The 20,997-nt window shown below is 41.3% G+C and overlaps 1 protein-coding gene across 2 annotated transcripts in view; it reads right to left on the bottom strand.

Moving 5' to 3' along the window:
* The window catches only part of ccdc141 (coiled-coil domain containing 141), a 285,891-nt gene that overhangs the window by 117,939 nt on the left and 146,955 nt on the right, over positions 1–20,997 (bottom strand). For both annotated transcript variants that reach the window (XM_085986005.1, XM_085986004.1), the window contains 2 exons: positions 15,455–15,596; positions 479–598 (listed from right to left, as the gene is read on the bottom strand). In XM_085986005.1, the coding sequence (XP_085842131.1) occupies positions 479–598; positions 15,455–15,596 (262 nt within the window). The remainder of the gene's footprint in view (positions 1–478; positions 599–15,454; positions 15,597–20,997) is intronic.

Raw genomic sequence — 20,997 nt, 5'->3', positions numbered from 1 at the left:
AGCATCTCCAACACTGGCCTTACTGAAGCAACCTGGCAAGAATGTGTTTTAAAACAGGGAAAAGAAAGTTCTCAGATACTGCACAGATTACTGAATTAGAGTCCTCCTGAACACCAAGGAAAGTGATCTGGCCTAGCAAAGCTATGCTTTCCAGCACAATAAACTTCCTCAATAATATTTCTAAAAAAACACATGAATAGGCATTACACATTTGCTAAATAGTAAATTAATACCATCCTTAAGTGGGGATTATACTTTCACAGTTGTGACTGTGATGGATCAGCAATGTAACCTATAACAGTACTGTGTTGGGCTTCCTACCATTAGAATCTAGTTTGACATTGTGCAGTACAGTTATTATTTTACATTAAAACACCAATATATATATAGTTATTATAAGTAGAAAAAGCAATAGACCTCTCCCAGCACACACATGCAGCTTTACAAAATGAAGATCTGTAAATAGATATTACTGTACCTTGGATTGATCAGACAGTTCCAGATATTTGTTCAGAATGTCTTCAGATTCAGAGAGGGAGGAACCTGGCTCTAACTTACTGGAAAGTCGTGATCTACATGCCTGTAGACACCCTGAGACCTTGAGAAATGGCACATTTATAGTCAAATCTATTTTCTGCAAATCTGTACATAAAAGCAACCTGAAATGGTGATTTACTTTCTGCAGCATATAGTTTATTTGATAAATTTAAAGCAGTCACATCTAATGATGGGAAATGGTGGAATATGTCACACAAGTATTATTTATGTTGGCTTAATCTATTTGCTTCTTATAGTTCTGTTTAGCCTTTTCTGTTATTTGAAGGTAATATTTTACTTGGTTAACGGTTCTCAACATTACACAAGTTCCTGACTGCTCTTATTTTATGTTTGAAGTTCATTTTCATTTGTCAACTGACTGCTCTAAAATATATAATTCTGTTCAAGCAATAGTGACATAAAAATAATACTTTGTAGAAAATATTGTCTATGTACTTCGGTATCCTAAAAGAAAATAAACTTTACAACACTGGAAGGAAATGTTGTTCTATTTGCTGCTACCATGGTTTCTCTCTGTTGAAAGAATTTCTGTTTTTTCTTTTTTCTTCTGTCCAGCTATTTAGTATCATTTCTTATGAGCAACCTCCCAGTATGGTTTCCTCCACAGTCATGCCGCTAGACATGAAAGATTTCAAAAGCTCAATTTTATTTAAGTTGTTATAATAGTTACAAAAGACTGTCCCCAATGCAGATACCAAGTTGCTTGGTTGCAGAACCGTCATTCATGAAACCATTCCTTTGGCACATGGTGCCAACAAGTTTGTCCTTTGGTAAGAGTTGATAGCAACTGTAATCACGAAGAGACCAAGTTAGAACCCTAACAAAAGCCAACCTCCTAATGGGCCATTTATGTAATGCCCATGTTTATATAATTGAGGTGTAGGAGGCTTTTTTTGATTGGATTCAGCGAGGAATTTTGTAGAACTTTTTGTTAGATGATCAACTAAGTGAGGTAGAGTTTGTAAAAGAAAAATTAAACAAGGTCTATGGAAGAAGTAGGCATGATGGGCTAGATGGTCTTTCCATGTTCCACATTTTCTTATGCTCTTAAAGTGATCAGATGCAGCACAGCTACATGAAGGTTTAATGTTGTGATTAAATTCTTCTTCAAACTTACCTTTAAACTTTTTCTGGAACAACTTGATAAATATTTCAACAACATCTAGCACTTGGGCGTAGGCAATTTCTCTTCCAAAATGTGTAATAATATGTCAGAGTATCAATTCCATTTGATTTGGCTGAAGACGATCAAATAGCAAATCATCTCTCAAGTGATCATTTCAAATTGCAGCAGCAGATTAACCAGTTCCTCAACTCCAAGGAAAGTATCAAACTGGCATCAAGCTCTTACCCCATTGCCATTTGCTTTTCTGAGTGTGCTGGCATAAAAATATAGGGCTAGATTTTCAGTTGCTTGCGCTAGCAGTTAGCGCCTTAAGAGAAGTGATTTTCGGGCGCTATGCGTGTAGCGCCCGGGCGCAGCGCAGTTTGCGCCCCGCCCCAAATTAAGTTGCCCGTTAGCGCCGGCGCAAAGTTTAGCGGCCGCCCGGATGCGCACGCAGAAAATGACGTCACATCCTCGTGCAACGCCCTTTGGCCGCCCCGAATCCAAACTTCAGTCGGACCGCCCCATTGTGCGGCTGGCGTCCAGAGCGTTTGTAAAATGGAACGCAACACACCCTGGGGAGCGCAAATTAAAGGGCACTCCTCCTGCACTATAAAAGGCAGTCTGCATGTGTTGTGTGGAAGGATCCAGTGTGTTGTTGTGAATGGTGTATTTATGTTTCCGGCCACCACCACCACCATCACCACCACCACCACCACCTCCTCCTCCTCCTCCTCCTCCTCCTCCTCATCCTCATCCTCATCCTCCTCCTCATCTTTTCCCCCCAGACTCTGCCTTTGAAAAAAACACATGCACCCTTCCCCTTTAAGAGCTCACTGGCACCAGAGTGTCTGCCGTGCGCTGCGCCCGAGCTCGGGTGTTGCGCTCTGCACCGCCGGCTTAGCGCCTAAAGATAGTAGTGGAATGCCTCTTTTAGCGCTCCACCAACCTCTTAGGGCGAAGCCACTGAATTTCCGGCAACGGGGCGCTACTTTGGGGCGGGCGCTAAGGTTAGCGCCCCAAAACTGTCTATACTGAAAATCTAGCCCATAGAGTTTTGATAACTTGTATCTGTTCAGGCATTTTGTTCAATTTATTATGCAAAACCGTATTTGGTGCATGCACAAAGCAGCGTGCGTTGATTGAAATTTATCACCTTCTCTTATTGTCCATGACAATCACTCAAACTGTCAAATTATTTTTCTACATACCTTCATCAAACAAAGGCAGCAGCAAGAAAAGGTTGTTGAGTTGCATTAATCCTCTAATAGGATGACATTCAAAATGCCAGTATATGGTAATAAGACTACACACTGGACTAATGTTGGGAGAGATCTTCATGCACTGTCAGTGACAAACATACACTATGTAGCTGATGCATATCAGGACAAATAAATAATGATTTAATCAATTAAATCACTTTTTTTAAAGGATTGATACTTCAATTCACTGAATATGAAAAGTGAAATCTGTATAAATGGCAAATACAGGGACACATTGGGGGGAGAAATTATCCTCTTGGGGCAGCACTTCCACCTGCCATTTGGATCCAACCCAACCCTGACCCATTTTCCTGGGTTGGGGGTTCATTCTATATGCACACAAGGCTCCCAGTGGGAATCCTGCTGCTAAAATTGAGACTGCAGTGGAAGGGCAGAAAATCTTAATTGTGCTGCAGCAGGGACACCGTTGCAGTACCAGAAGTGACAGGGAGGGACCTTAAAAGGACAAAAGCTGTAACATTTGCATATTGAATTATCATTGGCCCGCAGGCATCTGTAAGGAATACCTATTATATTCACATGTGATTATATGCTGAGTTGTCATTGGCCTGCAGGCATCTGTAAGGACTGCTATTGTTCTTGAAGACCCAGACTAGGGGTCCTGACTCCATCTTGTCCCCACTGTGCTGTATGATTGAGATCACAGACCTGATGCTTCATAAAAGAGTTTAAACTGTAATACTTCATTGTCATGCAATTTATTATTTTTGTACAAAGTGTGCAAAACAAGACAAAAACCACCCAAAATTGGCAGCAGGCCATCCACAGCAAGCCTTGCTGAGACTGATGCCTTCATCAGGTGAGTCCTGGGCCCAGCTTGGAGGGAGAAGAGGCAGTTACGAGGCCGTTTCCATCCTATGGACGAACTTAGGGCTTTTAGCAGTCCTGGGAAGTGGCAGTAAGAGGGCGAAATGGGAGGAAAATCCATTTGGGACCCGTGCCCCCCACACTGACATCGGCATGAGGCTGGTAAAGAGCTGCCAACAGTGGTGGTCCCAACATGGGTGGGAGTAAGCAAATCTCAATCGGGGCAGTGAAGTGGTAAATTTCCCCTCATTCTCTGCTGCAATCCTGCCCAATTTCAGGTGGGATCGCAGAGGAGAATTTCAACCCCACCACCCCCCCACCCAATTGAATTAAACATATCTGAAATAAACAAGAATTTTAACAAAAGCAAATTAAAGTAGATTAAATTGTTCAATTTGTCCTGCAAATGAATTGTATCTTTATAATATTTAGCATTAGAATGTTATGTATGAACATAAGACTTAGAAGCCAGGGTCAGGGTTTTGGGTCTTTTCTGTCCTTATGCTAGATACTTCAGCATTTCTCTTTAAATTACTCTCAGAGCTGAGTTCTTAGCTCCTCACAACCTCAAAGTTCACTTAAATATCAGGACAGGTGAAGTTAAGTTTTGGTGACACACCCAAGAAATGAACAGAAAAGTAAAAAGTAAATGTTTTTGGGACTGGATTTATCCTGTACCCCCATGGGACTCGACTCACATCTTTGGAAAGCAGCAGCACCTCACTGACCTTTTCTCAGACTTTAACGATCAAGTCAATTTATTGAACAATCAATGAACAAGTGAATTAGTAAATAAAAAAAGGCACATATATTTATAATAGATATGTTAACTCCTTGAAATGAAAATAATTTTTTGCCACATCTATGCTCGACTATTATTTTAAGATTTACAGTATATACCCAGTTGTTCTTTTCTTATAATCATATCCAGTGTGGGAGCTAACTGACCTGACCTATCTCTTTGAAAGTTTCAACTGGCTCAAAGATTTGAACAGTCCATGCCCATACTTTCTAAATACTTATGAATTTGAATACCTGTCACCTAAATTCAAAAATAACTGTCAGACATCAACATAACTGAGGAAATCACACAGTGAGTTTTTGTTTAATATAGTTTGGCTCTTTCTGCCAACCTGTAACCTCAAAGACATTCAAACACATTTCTGCAATATTTGTATCAAGTTAGGTGAGGGATATGATCTGAATGCAGATGGTTTTTAAACGCCTTATGCAACGTAACTAAATCAAATAACTCACTACCAAGTTAAAACTGGAATAACGCTTCATTTTTGTCACGGCCATTATATACACAAATAGAGTGGAATAAACTTAAAACTGCCAATATTTTTTGGAATTTATTTCATTCAATTTTTAACGAGACTTTCTTTTTAATTCAATTCCTATCATAACTTTTCAAAAATTGTTCATACATATTTACTGTATTTTCTCATCACTGCAGTTAATATAAGTTTTAACAATTCCATTTAAGTGGGTAATCTGGTCAAAATAGTCACTGAATTATAGTAGCACTTATAAAGAGGGTCCAGTGGATTTATTGCACCTGGCAGTGAAGTGGCAAAGAGGAGAGGGTGACCTGGGAGCACAGAAAGTGTATGATTCACAGCAGGCACTACTGTAGCTGGCAAACAATGGCATCAGATACCTGGAGATGTCAGAACAGTGGTGCATGACTCTCATTAAAGCTCAGGAGGGCAGAGGTAATTGAGGTATGCTGACCAAAGAAGACCGAGATGAAGAGTCTACTATCTGCACTGCACTACCAGTACCAGGCATCCACAAGGGACATGTCAGGAGTTAGCCTCTCCACTAAGGTGGTAATTGAAGCCCTCTAGTGCTATGCATCCAGTTACATAAACTTCAGCATTGACCAGCATCAGTAGCAGCAAAATAGTTACTGCAGACAGGGAGACATGCATGTTAAGCACCCATTACCCAGTACTTCCACTTAGTTCTGCAATTGGCCACTATTACTTATAATTGAAATATATTTAACTTCTATTTGCTTTACCTGTATATTTCTTGAGGAACAGCATATTTTCAGTTTATTTTTGGACAACTGAGGCTTTCTTTTCTGCGCAATGAAAGAAATACAGACAAAACAAGGCGAAAGTGACAAAATTGTGCTGCAATGCATGTGGTATTTTGAATAATCGTCCACTGTTTTGTTGCATTATACCCATTTTGTGCCATGGACTTCTGTGTGTTGGTTTTTTATGCGTCCTACTACTGCATGATTCACTATTGAAGAAGTACCAATAGTAAACCACACATTTGGATATTTGCATAGCCAGATGGCCAGCTTCATCATCATGAGATATAGAAGGGCTGTTATCGGAATCAGCAAGTAACCCTGATATCCATCTATCAGTGCCTAGATCCTCTTTCCTTGAATTGCTGTGGGCTCATTGCTTTTAGAAACAGTGTCAAGTGTCATTTGTACAGAGCTATATGATGGTGCCAATTAGCTCCTCTTGTGATACACCACATAGGCCACTGCTAGAGACTTTGCTTCACAATGCCCGTCGATCTGTGTGTGCACAAAACACTGAGCAGCTATGAGGTCTCTAAATCCCTCCCTCATAGCTCCTTGTACAATCTCCAAGCGAGTTGAGTTGGGGCGGGGTGATTTGACTAATTTAAGGTTTTTCCTTTAATGCACCCTCTTTGCCATCATGGTTTGTATAATTTAATTAGCATAACCTTCTATTTTCACTTGTACTACTTTACATTATACACACTTTCTAACATTTCTCTGTGTGAGTACCTTTTTGCATTCATCTTCAACAACTACAACTTTCCTTCATCTCCAATTATGTCTCATCATGCTGAAATGCAGCAATCTCCTTGACTTGCCTTTCTGCTTTCTTTTTGTTGAGTCATGCACATTTTCTGCCAGGTCCTTGCAGCAGTGAACTTGGTGTTCACATTCTCTGTGACATATTGCCACACTTTGTGCTTCCAAATTATGTTAGGGGCCGTCCCACTGCACCAAACAATTCTGCTGTTTCTTTACAATTCAATTGAGAAGGTCATGGAGAATTTTGCAAACTTGCCACTGAGCAATTTCACAAAAGTATTACGCAGTCTACAGCTGATTAGTAAACTTCTATCATTCATACTAGTAAAAAGCAAGCACAGGACAGATGTCTGTCTGGAAGCACTTCTTTAAGCAAAGAGTGATCAATAAATGTAATGGGGCAGAATTTGCGGTCGGTATGATGGCGTACCAGAGTACCAGATTTTCCACACAGTTCTGAAGGGAAGAATCGGAACGTTGAATTAGAAAAATACACAGAAATAAAGAATCATTCATTTCTGATTGTGGTACAGAAATGTTACTGTAATTGGCAGTCTGGCCCAGCTGGAGTGGAGGCACCATGTTGGGTATTGGTTGATGGGGTGGCAATCAATGAGACGTGCAGATGGTCTGTTCCGCCATCCTTCCTCCCCTGGGGCAGCGGGACATCAGTCCTACCCGTCTGCAGGTGAGAAGAGTGGAGGAGATCTTTGACGCCTTGGAAGCCCCGATTTAGTCGGTCTACGACCTTGTCAAACCCAGTTTAGACATTTGGGCCCAGAGTCTGCAGGGCCGCCGTCTGAGCCTACATGCAGGACACAACAACTGTCAGCATTGACTCATGCGAGTGGACAGCTCCAATTTCCATAGAGCTTGCCACACGCTCCATGCTAGATTGCAAAGTTGAAAAGTCCTGCAACATCATCCCACAGATGCTAGAGTTGGATTATATCCATCCTCTCCACCACTGTAGACAATGTGTCTGGCAGGCCTGCCAATACCTCACACAGTTGCTGATGTGCCTCCAGCATTCCCCTTTTCAGTGCTGGCACCAGAGTTTCTGCACCTCTCTCCTGTTCAGCAGATCTTGGAAAGGAAGGTGCCCTCCGGCACATAATCTCATCAGCTGTCCTTGCCATCATTCTCTGCTCTTGCTCACTTGTGCTGTGAGAGTAATCAAGTGCAGTCCAATCTACCTGTCTATGAGGCTCAACCGAGGTGCTGGTTTCTGTGCTGGTGCCTGCAACGCATGTTTCCTGTGATGGTTCATCATCAGCAGGTATTACTTCCTTTGAGGTGTCTTCATCCTCTCCCATCAGGGGCTCTTGGTCTTTGTGTGATGGTCCTGGAGGAGAGAAGAAAGAGATAATATTAAGTGATCTGCACGTGAAACGCCATCAGAGTTGTAAATGTGCTGTGGTCCACTGAAGGTGAAGTTGTTTGTGGGAGATGCAGTTCTGAAAGATTAATGCTGTCACTATTCTCCGCTGGACCGCCAGGCTCGCCATCGCAATGCTGAGGGTTTTTGAGATGCCATTTATTTCCAATTCCTCCACCGGGGATACTTCAACTATTTCCTATGGCCCTCCACCAGTCCTGGCCCTCTCCCTAGTATTCTGCACTCTCTTCTCCTGCAAGGTTGACACGACATACCTATGAGTGGCTCTGAGGAATGTGTACATCTGATGGAGTCCAAACAACAGGACATAAACTTAAAATTAGAGCTAGGCCATTCAGGGGCAATTTCAGATTGCACTTCTTCACACAAAGGGTACTGGAAATCTGGAACTCTCCCCCTAAAAAGCTGTTGAGACTAGGTCAATTGAAAATTTCAAAACTGAGATTGATAGATTTTTGTTAGGCAAGGGTTTTAGGGTTACAGAACCAAGGCGGGTAGATGGAGTTAAGATCAGCCATGATCTAATTGAATGGCGGAACAGGCTCAAGGGGCTGAATGGCCTACTTCTGTTCCTAGGATTCAGGGCAAACGGTGAAGGTGAGAATCAGGCACATGAATAAGGTATGTGAGTAGCATGCCTTTGAGGATCGTGGTAATGGTGCCATTTCAGGATGTGCAATGACAGTGGTTGGAGGTGACTGAGGTCGTACAAGATGAGCTGAGGATTGAGGTCACTGGCAGTGGTGGAGAGAGGAAATGGGAGGTGGACATTTCAAGGGAGTAAGGGTGACAGGGGGTGCACTAAGTCAGTTTGATTGGTCCTGATAAGAGTGATGTGGGGATGAGGAGTGTTGTGAATGGAGTAGGACTGACAAGACAAAGTAAGAGGGGGTGCACTGCAGGATTTGGGGTGAATATAGCCGTCTGCTCACCTTTCCTAGCCTAGTCAGGTCATTGAACCGCTTACAGCACTGAATCCAGGACCATGGGGTTACATTCCTCTGCTCACCTCCTCTGCCACATCCAGCCAGGCCTCCTTTGTGGTGACAACTGGTTTCTTCTTTCCACTAGTGGGGAACAGCACCTCCTTCCTGGCTCTTACTGCACCCAGCAGAATATCCAAAGGCGCACCTGAGAATCAGAGGGCAGCCTTTCCTCTTCTTCCAGCCACGTCTCACTTCCATCTTCTCCTGTACAAATTAATTCCTCCAAACCTCCTCCTCCATTTGATTTCCTCACTGGCCCTTTAAATAGGTGCTGGGAAATTGCACTAGGCGGGTGGACTGCTGTTTTATTTAAATGGTGCCTGGCCCTTAAAATAGGCCATGCTTCATCGTCTAGTGATGCTGTGCGTCCCTCGCCCACTACCATCTCCCCTGCACCCATGCTCCGTTCCCATCTCCTCATTAATATCGAGGCCTAATTATTTTGTTGCAACCTGGTGTCTGACAGAAAGAAAAAGCCATTCAATTCAAATACAAACATATTGTGGCATTTGTTCAAACTTGCCTTTGATTGGCAGTTCTGTTTTGAATTTGACACATAGTTATTCAAATTTGTTTGGTCCTACTTGTTTTCTTGAAAGTATTTCTCAGCTTAGCTGGTTCAAATTGGGAAGTCAGACTGAAACTTTTGGAAAGTTTTATTCAGGCCATGGATAGTGAGAAAAGAACAACCACATAAGAATATATAGTTCAGTGAGAAGATAGTTAAGTTTAATAACAACGATTAAAGTTATGTTGTGCCACTACTACTGTTCACTTATTCTTTACTGCTTAATAAATTTGTTTGACACTTAGGGGGGGATTTTGCCTGTGATCAGGTGGTGGGTTTGGAGGCGGGACATACGGCAAAATTGCAAAGACTGACAGCGGGTCGGAAACCCGCTGTCAACCCGCCTCAAATCAATCTTCCCAGGTGTCGGGTCCCTGATTTGCGCATGGACCCGACACCTAGCAGCGGGAAGAAGATTATAGGCACTTAACAGGTTGTGCAATGGGCGCTTTAATGATCATCTGAAACACTAGAATAGGCAGATATGCTTCCATTTGCTACCTGATCCTAAGGACAGTCTCTCTGACGATGCAGCACTCCCTCCAATCTACACTGAAGTGTCAGCCTACCTTTTGTGGTGCAAGTCTTGAAATAAGTCTTGAACTCACAAACATCTGATTCAGAAGTGAGACGGCTACCAACTGAAACATAGAAACATAGAAGATAGGAGCAGGAGTAGGCCATTCGGCCCTTCGAGCCTGCTCCGCCATTCAATGAGATCATGGCTGATCATCCAAATTCAGTACCCTGTCCCTGCCTTCTCCCCATATCCCTTGATCCCTTTAGCCTTAAGAAATATATCCAACTCCTTCTTGAATATATTTAATGAACTGGCCTCCACCGTCCTCTGTGGCAGAGAATTCCACAGGTTCACCATTCTCTGGGTGAAGAAATTCCTCCTCATTTCAGTCCTAAATGGCTTACCCCTTATCCTTAGACTACGACCCCTGGTTCTGGACTCCCCGGCCATCAGAAACATCCTTCCTGCATCTAGTCTGTCCAGGCCTGACAGAATTTTATAGGTTTCGATGAGATCCCCTCTCAATCTTCTAAACTCCAGTGAGTATAAGCCCAATCGACACAATCTCTCCTCATACGTCATTCCTGCCATCCCAGGTATCAGCCTGGTGAATCTTCGCTGCACTCCTTCCATGGCAAGCACGTCCTTCCTCAGATAAGGCGACCAAAACTGCACACAATACTCAAGGTGCGGTCTCACCAAGGCCCTGTACAACTGCAGCAAGACATCCTTGTTCCTGTACTCGAACCCTCTTGCTGCGAAGGCCAACATACCATTTGCCTTCTTAACCGCCTGCTGCACCTGCACGCTTACCTTCAGCGACTGGTGCACAAGAACACCCAGGTCTCTTTGCACTTCCCCTTCTCCCAATCTATTGCCATTCAAAAAATAATCTGCCTTCCTGTTTTTGCCACCAAAGTGGATGACCTCACATTTATCCACATTATACTGCAATTGCCATGTTTCTGCCCACTCACCCAACCTGTCCAAATCATACTGGAGTTTCACGACATCCTCCTCACAGCATACCCTCCCACCCAGCTTTGTGTCGTCTGCAAATTTGGAGATATTACATCCAATTCCCTCGTCCAGATCATTAATATATATTGTGAACAGCTGGGGTCCTAGGACCGATCCTTGCGGTACCCCACTAGTCAGTGCCTGCCACTCGGAAAACGGCCCGTTTATTCCAACTCTTTGCTTTCTGTCCGCCAACCAGTTCTCTATCCAAGTCAATACCTTGCCCCCAATCCCATGTGCCTTAATTTTGCACGCTAATCTCTTATGCGGGACCTTATCGAAAGCCTTCTGAAAGTCCAAATACACCACATCCACTGGTTCTCCCTTATCTATTTTACCAGTTACATCCTCAAAAAATTCCAGTAGATTAGTCAAGCATGATTTACCTTTTGTAAATCCATGTTGACTTTGTCCGATCCTGTCACTGCTTTCCAAGTGCTCTGCTATTACATCTTTTATAATGGACTCTAGCATTTTCCCCACTACCGATGTCAGGCTTACCGGTCTATAATTCCCCGCTTTTTCTCTACCGCCTTTTTTGAATAGTGGGGTAACATTAGCTACCCTCCAATCCATGGGTACTGTTCCAGAGTCTATCGAGTTCTGGAAGATGACCAGCAATGCATCTACTATTTCTAGGGCCACTTCCTTAAGTACCCTAGGATGTAGATTATCAGGCCCTGGGGATTTATCGGCCTTCAGTCCCATCAATTTTCCTAACACCATTTCCCTACAAATACAGATTTCTTTCAGTTCCACCCTTTCATCAGACCCTATGTTCCCCGGCATCTCTGGGAGGTTATTTGTGTCCTCCTTTGTGAAGACAGAACCAAAATATGTATTTAGTTGTTCTGCCATTTCTTTGTTCCCGATTATAAATTCCCCTGATTCTGACTGCAAGGGACCTACGCTTGACTTCACCAATCTTTTTCTCTTCACATATCTATAAAAGCTTTTACAGTCAGTTTTTATGTTCCCTGAAAGCTTACTCTCATATTCTATTTTCCTTTTCTTAATTAATCCCTTTGTTCTCCTTTGTTGAATCCTAAACTGCTCCCAATCCTCAGGATTATTGCTTTTTCTGGCCAATTCATATGTCCTTTCCTTGGATCTTATGCTATCCCTAATTTCCCTTGTTAGCCACAATTGAGTCACCTTTTTTGTTTTATTTTTATGCCAAACTGGGATGAACAAATTCTGTAGTTCATCCATTCGGTCTTTGAATGTTTGCCATTGCCTATCCACCGTCAACCCTTTGAGTGACATTCCCCAATCAATCCTACCCAACTCGCTTCTCAGACCATCGTAGTTTCCTTTATTTAAATTGAGGACCCTAGTCTCTGAGTCAACTACTTCATTCTCCATCTTAATGAAGAATTCGATCATATTATGATCGCTCCGACCCAAGGGGCCTCGTACAACAAGATTGCTAATTAATCCTTTCTCATTACATAATACCCAGTCTAAGATGGCCTGATCTCTGGTTGGTTCCTCGACATATTGGTTCAGGAAACCATCCCGTAAACACTCCAGGAATTCCTCCTCCATAGTATTGTTACTAATTTGGTTAGCCCAATCTATGTGTAGATTAAAGTCACCCATGATGACTGCTGTGCCCTTATTGCACGCTTCTTTAATTTCCCTTTTAATGCCATCCCCAACCTCCGCCTTACTGTTTGGAGGTCTATATACCACTCCCACTAATGTTTTCTTCCCCTTAGTATTTCTCAATTCTACCCATACAGATTCCACATCATCAGAGCTAATATCCTTCATTACAATTGTGTTAATCCCTTCTTTAACCAGTAATGCTACCCCACCTCCCTTTCCTTTTTGCCTATCTTTCCTGAATATCGAATACTCCTGGATGTTGAGTTCCCAGCCTTGGCCATCCTTGAGCCAAGGCTCAAGCTGACCACTGAGTTCTACTGTAATTTTGAATGGCACTGACCGTTTTAGATAAAATTAAAGTGGTTAAAGTCTGGTTGATCAATTTTGAACCAAGCATAAGATACTGGTAAAACTAACATGAACCAAACTAACTTTGCTGGTCACAATAGTCACTGTAACTACAGTTGTTTTACTACCACCTAATAGTTGATGTCATTTCTAACAGAATCTTCAAACATTTTAATATCTATGTGTATCATTTCAATGTGAATTTACTTCTGAAAACCAATAACTACATATTGCTTTCATCCATAAAACTACATATTATATTTCCTTTTTAAAGGCTAATAAAATAATAATTATCTGTACTCATACCACACTTTTCCATTTTCTCATTGTCCCTGGAACTAACTGCTATGCTACCATTTTACTTTCGACCTTTCCTTGAACAGTACCTCGATATATGGCCTGGAATTTCTTGTAAATTTGCGCCTAAAGAATGGCATAATCATGGCACAATGCTGATTCCAGTGCAAAAGATCGAGGAAATTCAGGCGTATAATAAGAATGGGCGTAAGTCACTTACGGATGAATTTCCTCGATCTACGACGCCAGTTCTTCAAAACCTTCACCCAGACTCTCCACCATTCATCAGCATAGCCCCACCCCCTCCAAATGAGTGTACAATGCAAATTTCCTGCATTTATATAGGTTCGGGATGGGTGTAAATTTGCACTCATTTTTTGGCGCACAAGCCTCCTTTGAATTGACAACGGTTGACAATGGTTGTAACTGTCAGTAGTTTGGTGACACACAAGGTTAGTTATGACTATAAAACTATTTTAAGTCAAAGACGATACCCTGACATAATGGCAAACAATTCTTACCCACATCATCTTCATATTGTGCTACTAATACGAAGATCACTTGATTACTTACACATCATTTCCTGTTTAATAATAAATGTTTGTAAAGAGAGGTAAACGGAGTGTTAAAGGTCAGCAAGTGATCTTATTAGTAGCCCACTGAGGAGGAAGTGGTAAGAATGCACTGTGTGTATACATTTCCAATGATCTGCCTATCAAGTTTAGATAAATATTGTAAAATTCAGAATCAACCTATCCAGTGACACATTCGATTGTGAGGAAATAGACACGACTCAAACAACAGTTTAAACTGGTTGATGCTTCAGCCCTTTAAGTGCTAATGAAAATAGTTATAAAATACTCACAAAATGTAAACCACTGAAGTTTGTAGTATATGACTTAGATATAATTTCATTTCATTTGCAAAAGAAACCTAAGTGTCAATCTTGCATATTTTTAATTTTCCGTCCCATACAATCTTATGGGGCAATCTCTAGAAGTCATGATAATTATGGGACATTTTAAAACTAATCAAATCAGATTTTTTGGTTGTTAGTAAATTAAATACTGAAATATTAAATTTAATTAAGAAAGTATTAACTTTTAAAATACCATTTGCAACAAAGGCTTTATAATCTAATTTGATTTATTTGCTGTAAATGACTTTGAACTGTAGAGATTTGACAAGTTGGAACAATGCAAGAGGGCACTTTTGAGTTATGCAGAAATCATGCTGGATTTTTAGAGTCTGGCGTAGTCTAATTAGATGCCAGGAAATTTAGACGTAAATTGTCATTGGCAAAATCTACGTATGAACGGGCATAAATTGGGCGTAACTTCCCGATTATCCTCTCTCAGGAAATTCTCGGCCATATTTGAAATCAAGGACATCAAATAATTGGGTGTGAAGGTGGATTTTCTATAAATCTTACAAATTCCATGTTCACTAAAGAAAAGCAAAAATATTAAATTATACCCAACATTAAAATAGATTTGATTTGACTCACGCTAGGAATAGAAACATTCAAATGCAGCACTTACATGTTGTGTTATTGATGCTAACTGAACTAATATTTATATATAATATTGATAAGAGTGCACTGCAAACTATGTAACAAGATCACACCCGCTAGGGTTCCTGATGAAGAAACATACACAGTAAGTAGTAAAACAATCCAAAACTACTAAAACATTTTTGGCCATAACTAACATTAGAGTTAATAGTGGAGACTGCATTATTAAATTGATTATCCTTTGTCTTCTTGAGAGGTTTTACCTGTGATTATTCACCGCCCTTGGGATATTAAATAAATTGGGGAGAACTTATGATGTGTACCATCCCTTGGAAGAAATGGGCTCGATCAACCACATGGCCTGTTCTTATTCTATAGTTTTAGGTTCTTGTTATAAATTAATTTGAAGGTACAGTATTGATAAGCATATAAAGGCCAAGACAAAATGCTAGAAAAAAATAACATTTGTTCAACCAATAACTCACTTCACTTTATTAAATGCATTAATTAATAATCACACCATTTGAATAATATGCAAAGTTCTTCAATGGGATTTCTAACAAAATTAAGGAAATGGTTTTATGAAAAGGTATAGATTTTTTTCCGATTAGATTTTTATACCTTTTCAAAATGATCATCAAAGGAAGTGATCAGTTGCTGTGTCTTTAAAGCCAATTCCTTATGAGCAAAGCATTGTCCAGTCAGCTGATCTACTCTCTGTTGAATGTAGCCAATCATCTCCTGAATTCCATTGGCTCTGAAACTAAACACACAGAGACAGCTGCTGATGTATCTCCATATCCAATAAAGGGACTGAGAGAGCACGACATGAATTCAGAATAGACACGTAATAAAATAGTCAGGCGTCAGTAACCTATACCACTTCCACGAAAAGCAAATCATCCTTCTGACCTTGCAAATTTCAGCACTTGAAAACTCTCACATGCCAACATTTAACAGGAACTGCCTTTCAGAATTTTTAAAGCTTCCTTGGAATTATCTTAAATTATCATTTAAAATGAAATACACATTTTTTGCAAGAATAGTTGACTGTATTAAATTTTGCTTTGCTTTAGATCACAAAAATAATTAAAAATAACAATTGGGTATTTTCCAGCGCTCATGTCTGTATTTTAGTTTCTAAAATAATTTAATAACTTTTTATGTTTACTCTGAATTTCTAAAAAAAATTATGAATGTATAAATGTTGGTTACACATTAGTTTTATCATCAAGTAGTCCTAGTGCTGCCACCTATGGACAATTTATATATGGACATTTGAAGCCTTTCGCGTTCCACGAGTAGTTGGGATTTATAGCCTTCTGAAAAGACTGAAAACATCACGGGCTCTTTTTAGAATGGCAGATAAGTACATTGTATATAAATAGGTCTCTGAATCAACGGATTGATTGATTGAGATCTTGCTCAGTGTTTATGGGAGTGCTGAAGTATGCTTTTAGCGCAAATTAAATTGAAGACTGATAATTGTATTCAGCAGGTTAACAGATCTTTAACAGATTCCCTTTATTAGCTAAAGAGGAACTATCCAAAACCTGGAAACTAAGCTGCAGTACACCTGATGAAACTTGCAGAAAAGTTGTCGTATACAATGGACATGTTTGCAGATTGCAGATTGACTTTTCTGACTTTCAATTAGTCAGCAATTAAGGCAAAATACTCTGAAGACAGAAATGCTGCATTAAAAAGTACTATAAATCTACCTCCCTTACAGCTATGAGAGTACTATATTCTGGAATAATAGACATGTATTATTGAAGGTACAGCCACGCTATTAAGAGAAACTGTAGCAACGGTGATATACCAAACAGATGGATGGCGTATGTTATATATGTGTGATTGCTTTGAAAAGTGAGGTTTATGGTACACATTATGCTTCATGGATGTATGAACGTATCAAGCAATCCAGCATCAACTAAATTTCAGTGTCAAACTAAAAGTTTTTAGCATCAGTTTTCATGTGCTGCTGTAATGTTCTAATGGGTAAGAACCACAAATACCACCAGAATGGTACTGTGCTAATAGCACTCAATTTCGGCGCAATTATTCACAGATCCAGGTGCAGATTTAGATGATGTGTCGAAAGCACTTTAGTGGTGGGATTGGAAGATTGCATGTAGGTGAAATTTAACCGGATGCAAACAAATAAAGGGAATAGGGGACAACAAAACCTTAAAGTCTGAGGAAAAGCTCAGAAGATATTTCAACCCATTGATAATGAAGATTACAGGGCAGGTGGCCAAGAAGTAACAGGCAAAAATTAAATGAAAGGAGACTCAAAGTGCAGGCATGAGTCTGTAAAAATCAGATGGCAAAGGATAGAATACTAGAGCCTAGTCTTCAGTCACTTATAAGCCTTTATTTGCAAAGACAAATATTATATACCGTGCACCCACCCCACCCCGCAAGTTAAGCTTCTTTTCTCCCGAGCCTGCTCCCATATATATGAACACAAGAGAGTCCCCAATTAATACCCACCCCATACAATTAACACCCAATTGATATACACCACCTGAATACAATTAACACAGAGTCAGACGGTAAGTGATTGCGCCACAGCACTTGACCCCATTTGATTGCTGCTGAACTGGAGGCAGTAGTTATGAGGAGTAGACCTACTTTCCACTCCATGCAATATCCCCATAGGTCAACTTTTCAGTATGCCTGAAAGGAGGTGGAGACAGTCCTTGCGGCCATGGCCGGCGGTAACTATCACTAGCTGTGCCAGCCCTATGCTGCATGGTAGCTGCAGGTGCCCTTGCAGTAAACGGCACTGCTCTGCATCTGCCTCTTAGCTGATCCAGAGCCTGTGAAGACAATTCCCCATGGTCATTGCCAGGTAGATGCAACAATGCTTGGTGGATTCTGTTGAAAAATTCTTGGTTGTTTTCAGTTCGTGACTTCATAGATACTTAACAAAAGGGGGCTGCAAAAAAACTAGTCCTAAAAGTTTTGCCACTTGAATTACCAAAAAAAGCTAATCATTTACATCAGATTGTGCCAAAAAGATCGTAGTTTATATCATTAATTAGCATCACTTATACTGTATTTAAAATATCCTACAGTGTTGCACACAATGGGGATAATTTTACTTTGAGCAATTGTGTAAAACAGGTGATAACGGATTGGCCACACGGTATACATCGCTCCCGATTTTTCTTTCCATTGAAGACAATCGGGAGAGATGTACAACTGGCAGCTGATCCAATATCGCCTGTTTTACACTAACGTCCAAAGTTATAATTAGTAGCAGGGAGTCAAGTTTAAGTGCAATGTTGAGGTCAAACATCGTTAGAGGGCAGGGACAAAGCAAAGGGGCAGATATGGTGGAGGTGCAGAGAAAGAGAGGGGAGAAGGAAGAGGGAATAAGCAGGAGAAGACGACAGAGGAGTGGAGGGGTGAGAGGAGATGAGGGGAGACGGAGAGGAGAAGAATGTGAGAAGGAAATGATTGAAAAGTTTAAGACTTCAATCTACTTCCAGCTGACTGGAAGGTAGGTATGAGAGTTCAGTGGGGCTATCAAGTAATAGATATATTTTCCTAATTTAACTTTTTACTCTATGTTGTATCAGGTCTGTGTCCAAGAGCAGGAGATTTTCACCAATATAAACTTTTCATGAATAACTTAAAATATTTAACTCCTATCTGCAGAATCGTAGGACCAGAGATTCCTGTAGAGATCTTTTGCGCTAGTTTAAAAACATTGCGCTAGAAGCCGGCCTCGCCCACAAATCTGGCCACGCCCCCAGATTGAAATAATCACCATTGCGAGTTTCCGCTAATTGTGCCCGTTTGCAGGCCTTCGAGGAGGCTCTTAAAATTAAGGTTTTTTTAAGGCACATAGGCACACTTTAAAAGCTTTCAAATATATATTTTTAATTTTTTAAGAAACTGTGTGCAATATGCAGGAAACTCTCGATTTACTGGCACCTAAATAACCGGAAATCTCTATTAACCGGCAAAATTCAGGAGTAGGTTCAGGTAAGTTTTACTTCATATTAGTGGCCATTCCTGGATCTGTGGCCGTGTAACCGGGGTTCCTGCACCTGTTGCTATGCAACAGGGACACCTGGATCTGTGGCCAGGGTTCCTGCACCTGTTGCCATGCAACAGGGATGCCTGGATCTGTGGCCGTGTACAGGGCTCTTGTACCTTTTACTATACCTCTCTGTAATCCGGACTTTTTGATAAACCGGCATCACGCCGGTCCCGTCGGTGCCGGATAAAAAAGAGTTTCCTGTACTAGTAAATGGTTATAAGTTTCTAAAAGTCATTATCAGTTATTTTAAATTGGGTTACTCACAGGTGATGGACTAGACATTGATTAAAAATGCTTATTTTTTGTTATAAACCCATTTTCAGCTATATTAATAAAACTGCACCAGGTCACCACTCTTAAATATAGCAAGGGTTATTTTTTAATGCAAAATTTTTTTGTTTAATAGTTACGTTCTAAATGCTGCCTGATTGAGCTGGCTCGTGGAACATTTTACGTTCAGCGATATGCAAATGAGTTGGATCGGAAACTTGAACAAAAAAAAACGCTTCTTAAAACGAGTGCAATTTTGACCACAATTTGCGCCCGGATTGCCGACTGCACCCAAAGCGGAATCTCTTGGTCTTGCTATTTAGCTAATTTGAGCAAAATTACATGTACAGATTTAGTTGAATAGGAAAAATACTTTCTCCTATAATTCCATAAACATAAATCTCACCTTTATGATAATTAGAAAAAAGAAAGACTTGCATTTATATAGTGCCTTTCACAACCACCGGACAGACGTCTCAAAGCGCTTTACAGTCAATGAAGTACTTCTTTTGAAGTGGAGTCACTGTTGTAATGTGGGACACGCGGCAGCCAATTTGCACACAGCAAGGTCCCACAAACAGCAATGTGCTAATGACCAGGTAATCTGTTTTTAGTGATGTTGATTGAGGGATAAATATTGGCCAGGACACCGGGGTTAACTCCCCTAGACTTCTTCGAAAATAATGCCATGGGATCTTTTACGTCCACCTGAGAGAGCACAGGAGGCCTCGGTTTAACATCTCATCCAAAAGACGGCACCTCCGACAGTGCAGTGCTCCCGCAGCACTGCACTGGAGTGTCAGCCTAGCTTTATGTGCTCAAGTCCCTGGAGTGGGACTTGAACCCACAACCTTCTGACTTAAAGGCAAGTGTGCTACCAACTGAGTCACAGCTGACACTGTGAGGGTATAGGTGACATGATACAAGGCAGAACATTATGTAAAACATGTGAATTAGAACTAAGATAAATCTGAAAATTTGGTTAGTCCAGGGCCTCGCTCCTCCCTATCTCTGTAGGCTCCTCCAGCCCTACAACCCTCCGAGATCTGTGTTCCTCCAATTATGGGCTCTTGTGCATCCCCGATTTTCATAGCTCAACTATTGGCAGCCGTGTCTTCAGCGGCCTAGGCTGAAAGCTCTGGAATTCCCACCCTAAACCTCTCTGCAACTTTAAAAAAAATTCGTTTATGGGATGTGGGCATCGCTGGCAAGGCCAGCATTTATTGCCCATCCCTAATTGCCCTTGAGAAGGTGGTGGTGAGCCGCCTTCTTGAACCGCTGCAGTCCATGTGGTGAAGGTACTCCCACAGTGCTGTTAGGGAGTGAGTTCCAGGATTTTGACCCAGTGATGATGAAGGATCAGCGATATAATTCTAAGTTAGGATGGTGTGTGACTTGGAGGGGAACTTGGAGGTGGTGGTGTTCCCATGCGCCTGCTGCCCTTGTCCTTCTAGGTGGAAGAGGTCACGGGTTTGAGAGGTGCTGCCGAAGCAGCCTTGGCGAGTTGCTGCAGTGCATCTTGTAGATGGTACACACTGCAGCCACGATACGCTGGTGGTGGAAGGAGTGAATGTTTAAGGTGGTAGATGGGCTGCCAATTAAGCGGGCTGCTTTGTCCTGGATGGTGTCGAGCTTCTTGAGTGTTGTTGGAGCTGCACTCATCCAGGCAAGTGGAGAGTATTCCATCACACTCCTTACTGTGCCTTGTAGATGGTAGAAAGACTTGGGGAGTCAGGAGGTGAGACACTCGCTGCAGAATACCTAGCCTCTGACCTGCTCTTGTTGCCACAGTATTTATGTGGCTGGTCCAGTTAAGTTTCTAGTCAATGGCGACCCC

The sequence above is a fragment of the Somniosus microcephalus genome, chromosome 4, assembly GCF_052327205.1.
Source record: "Somniosus microcephalus isolate GS21.2 chromosome 4, FLI_Smic_1.0, whole genome shotgun sequence".
NCBI classification, from domain to species: Eukaryota; Metazoa; Chordata; class Chondrichthyes; order Squaliformes; family Somniosidae; genus Somniosus; species Somniosus microcephalus.
This window is presented reverse-complemented; position numbering and strand designations above follow the sequence as displayed.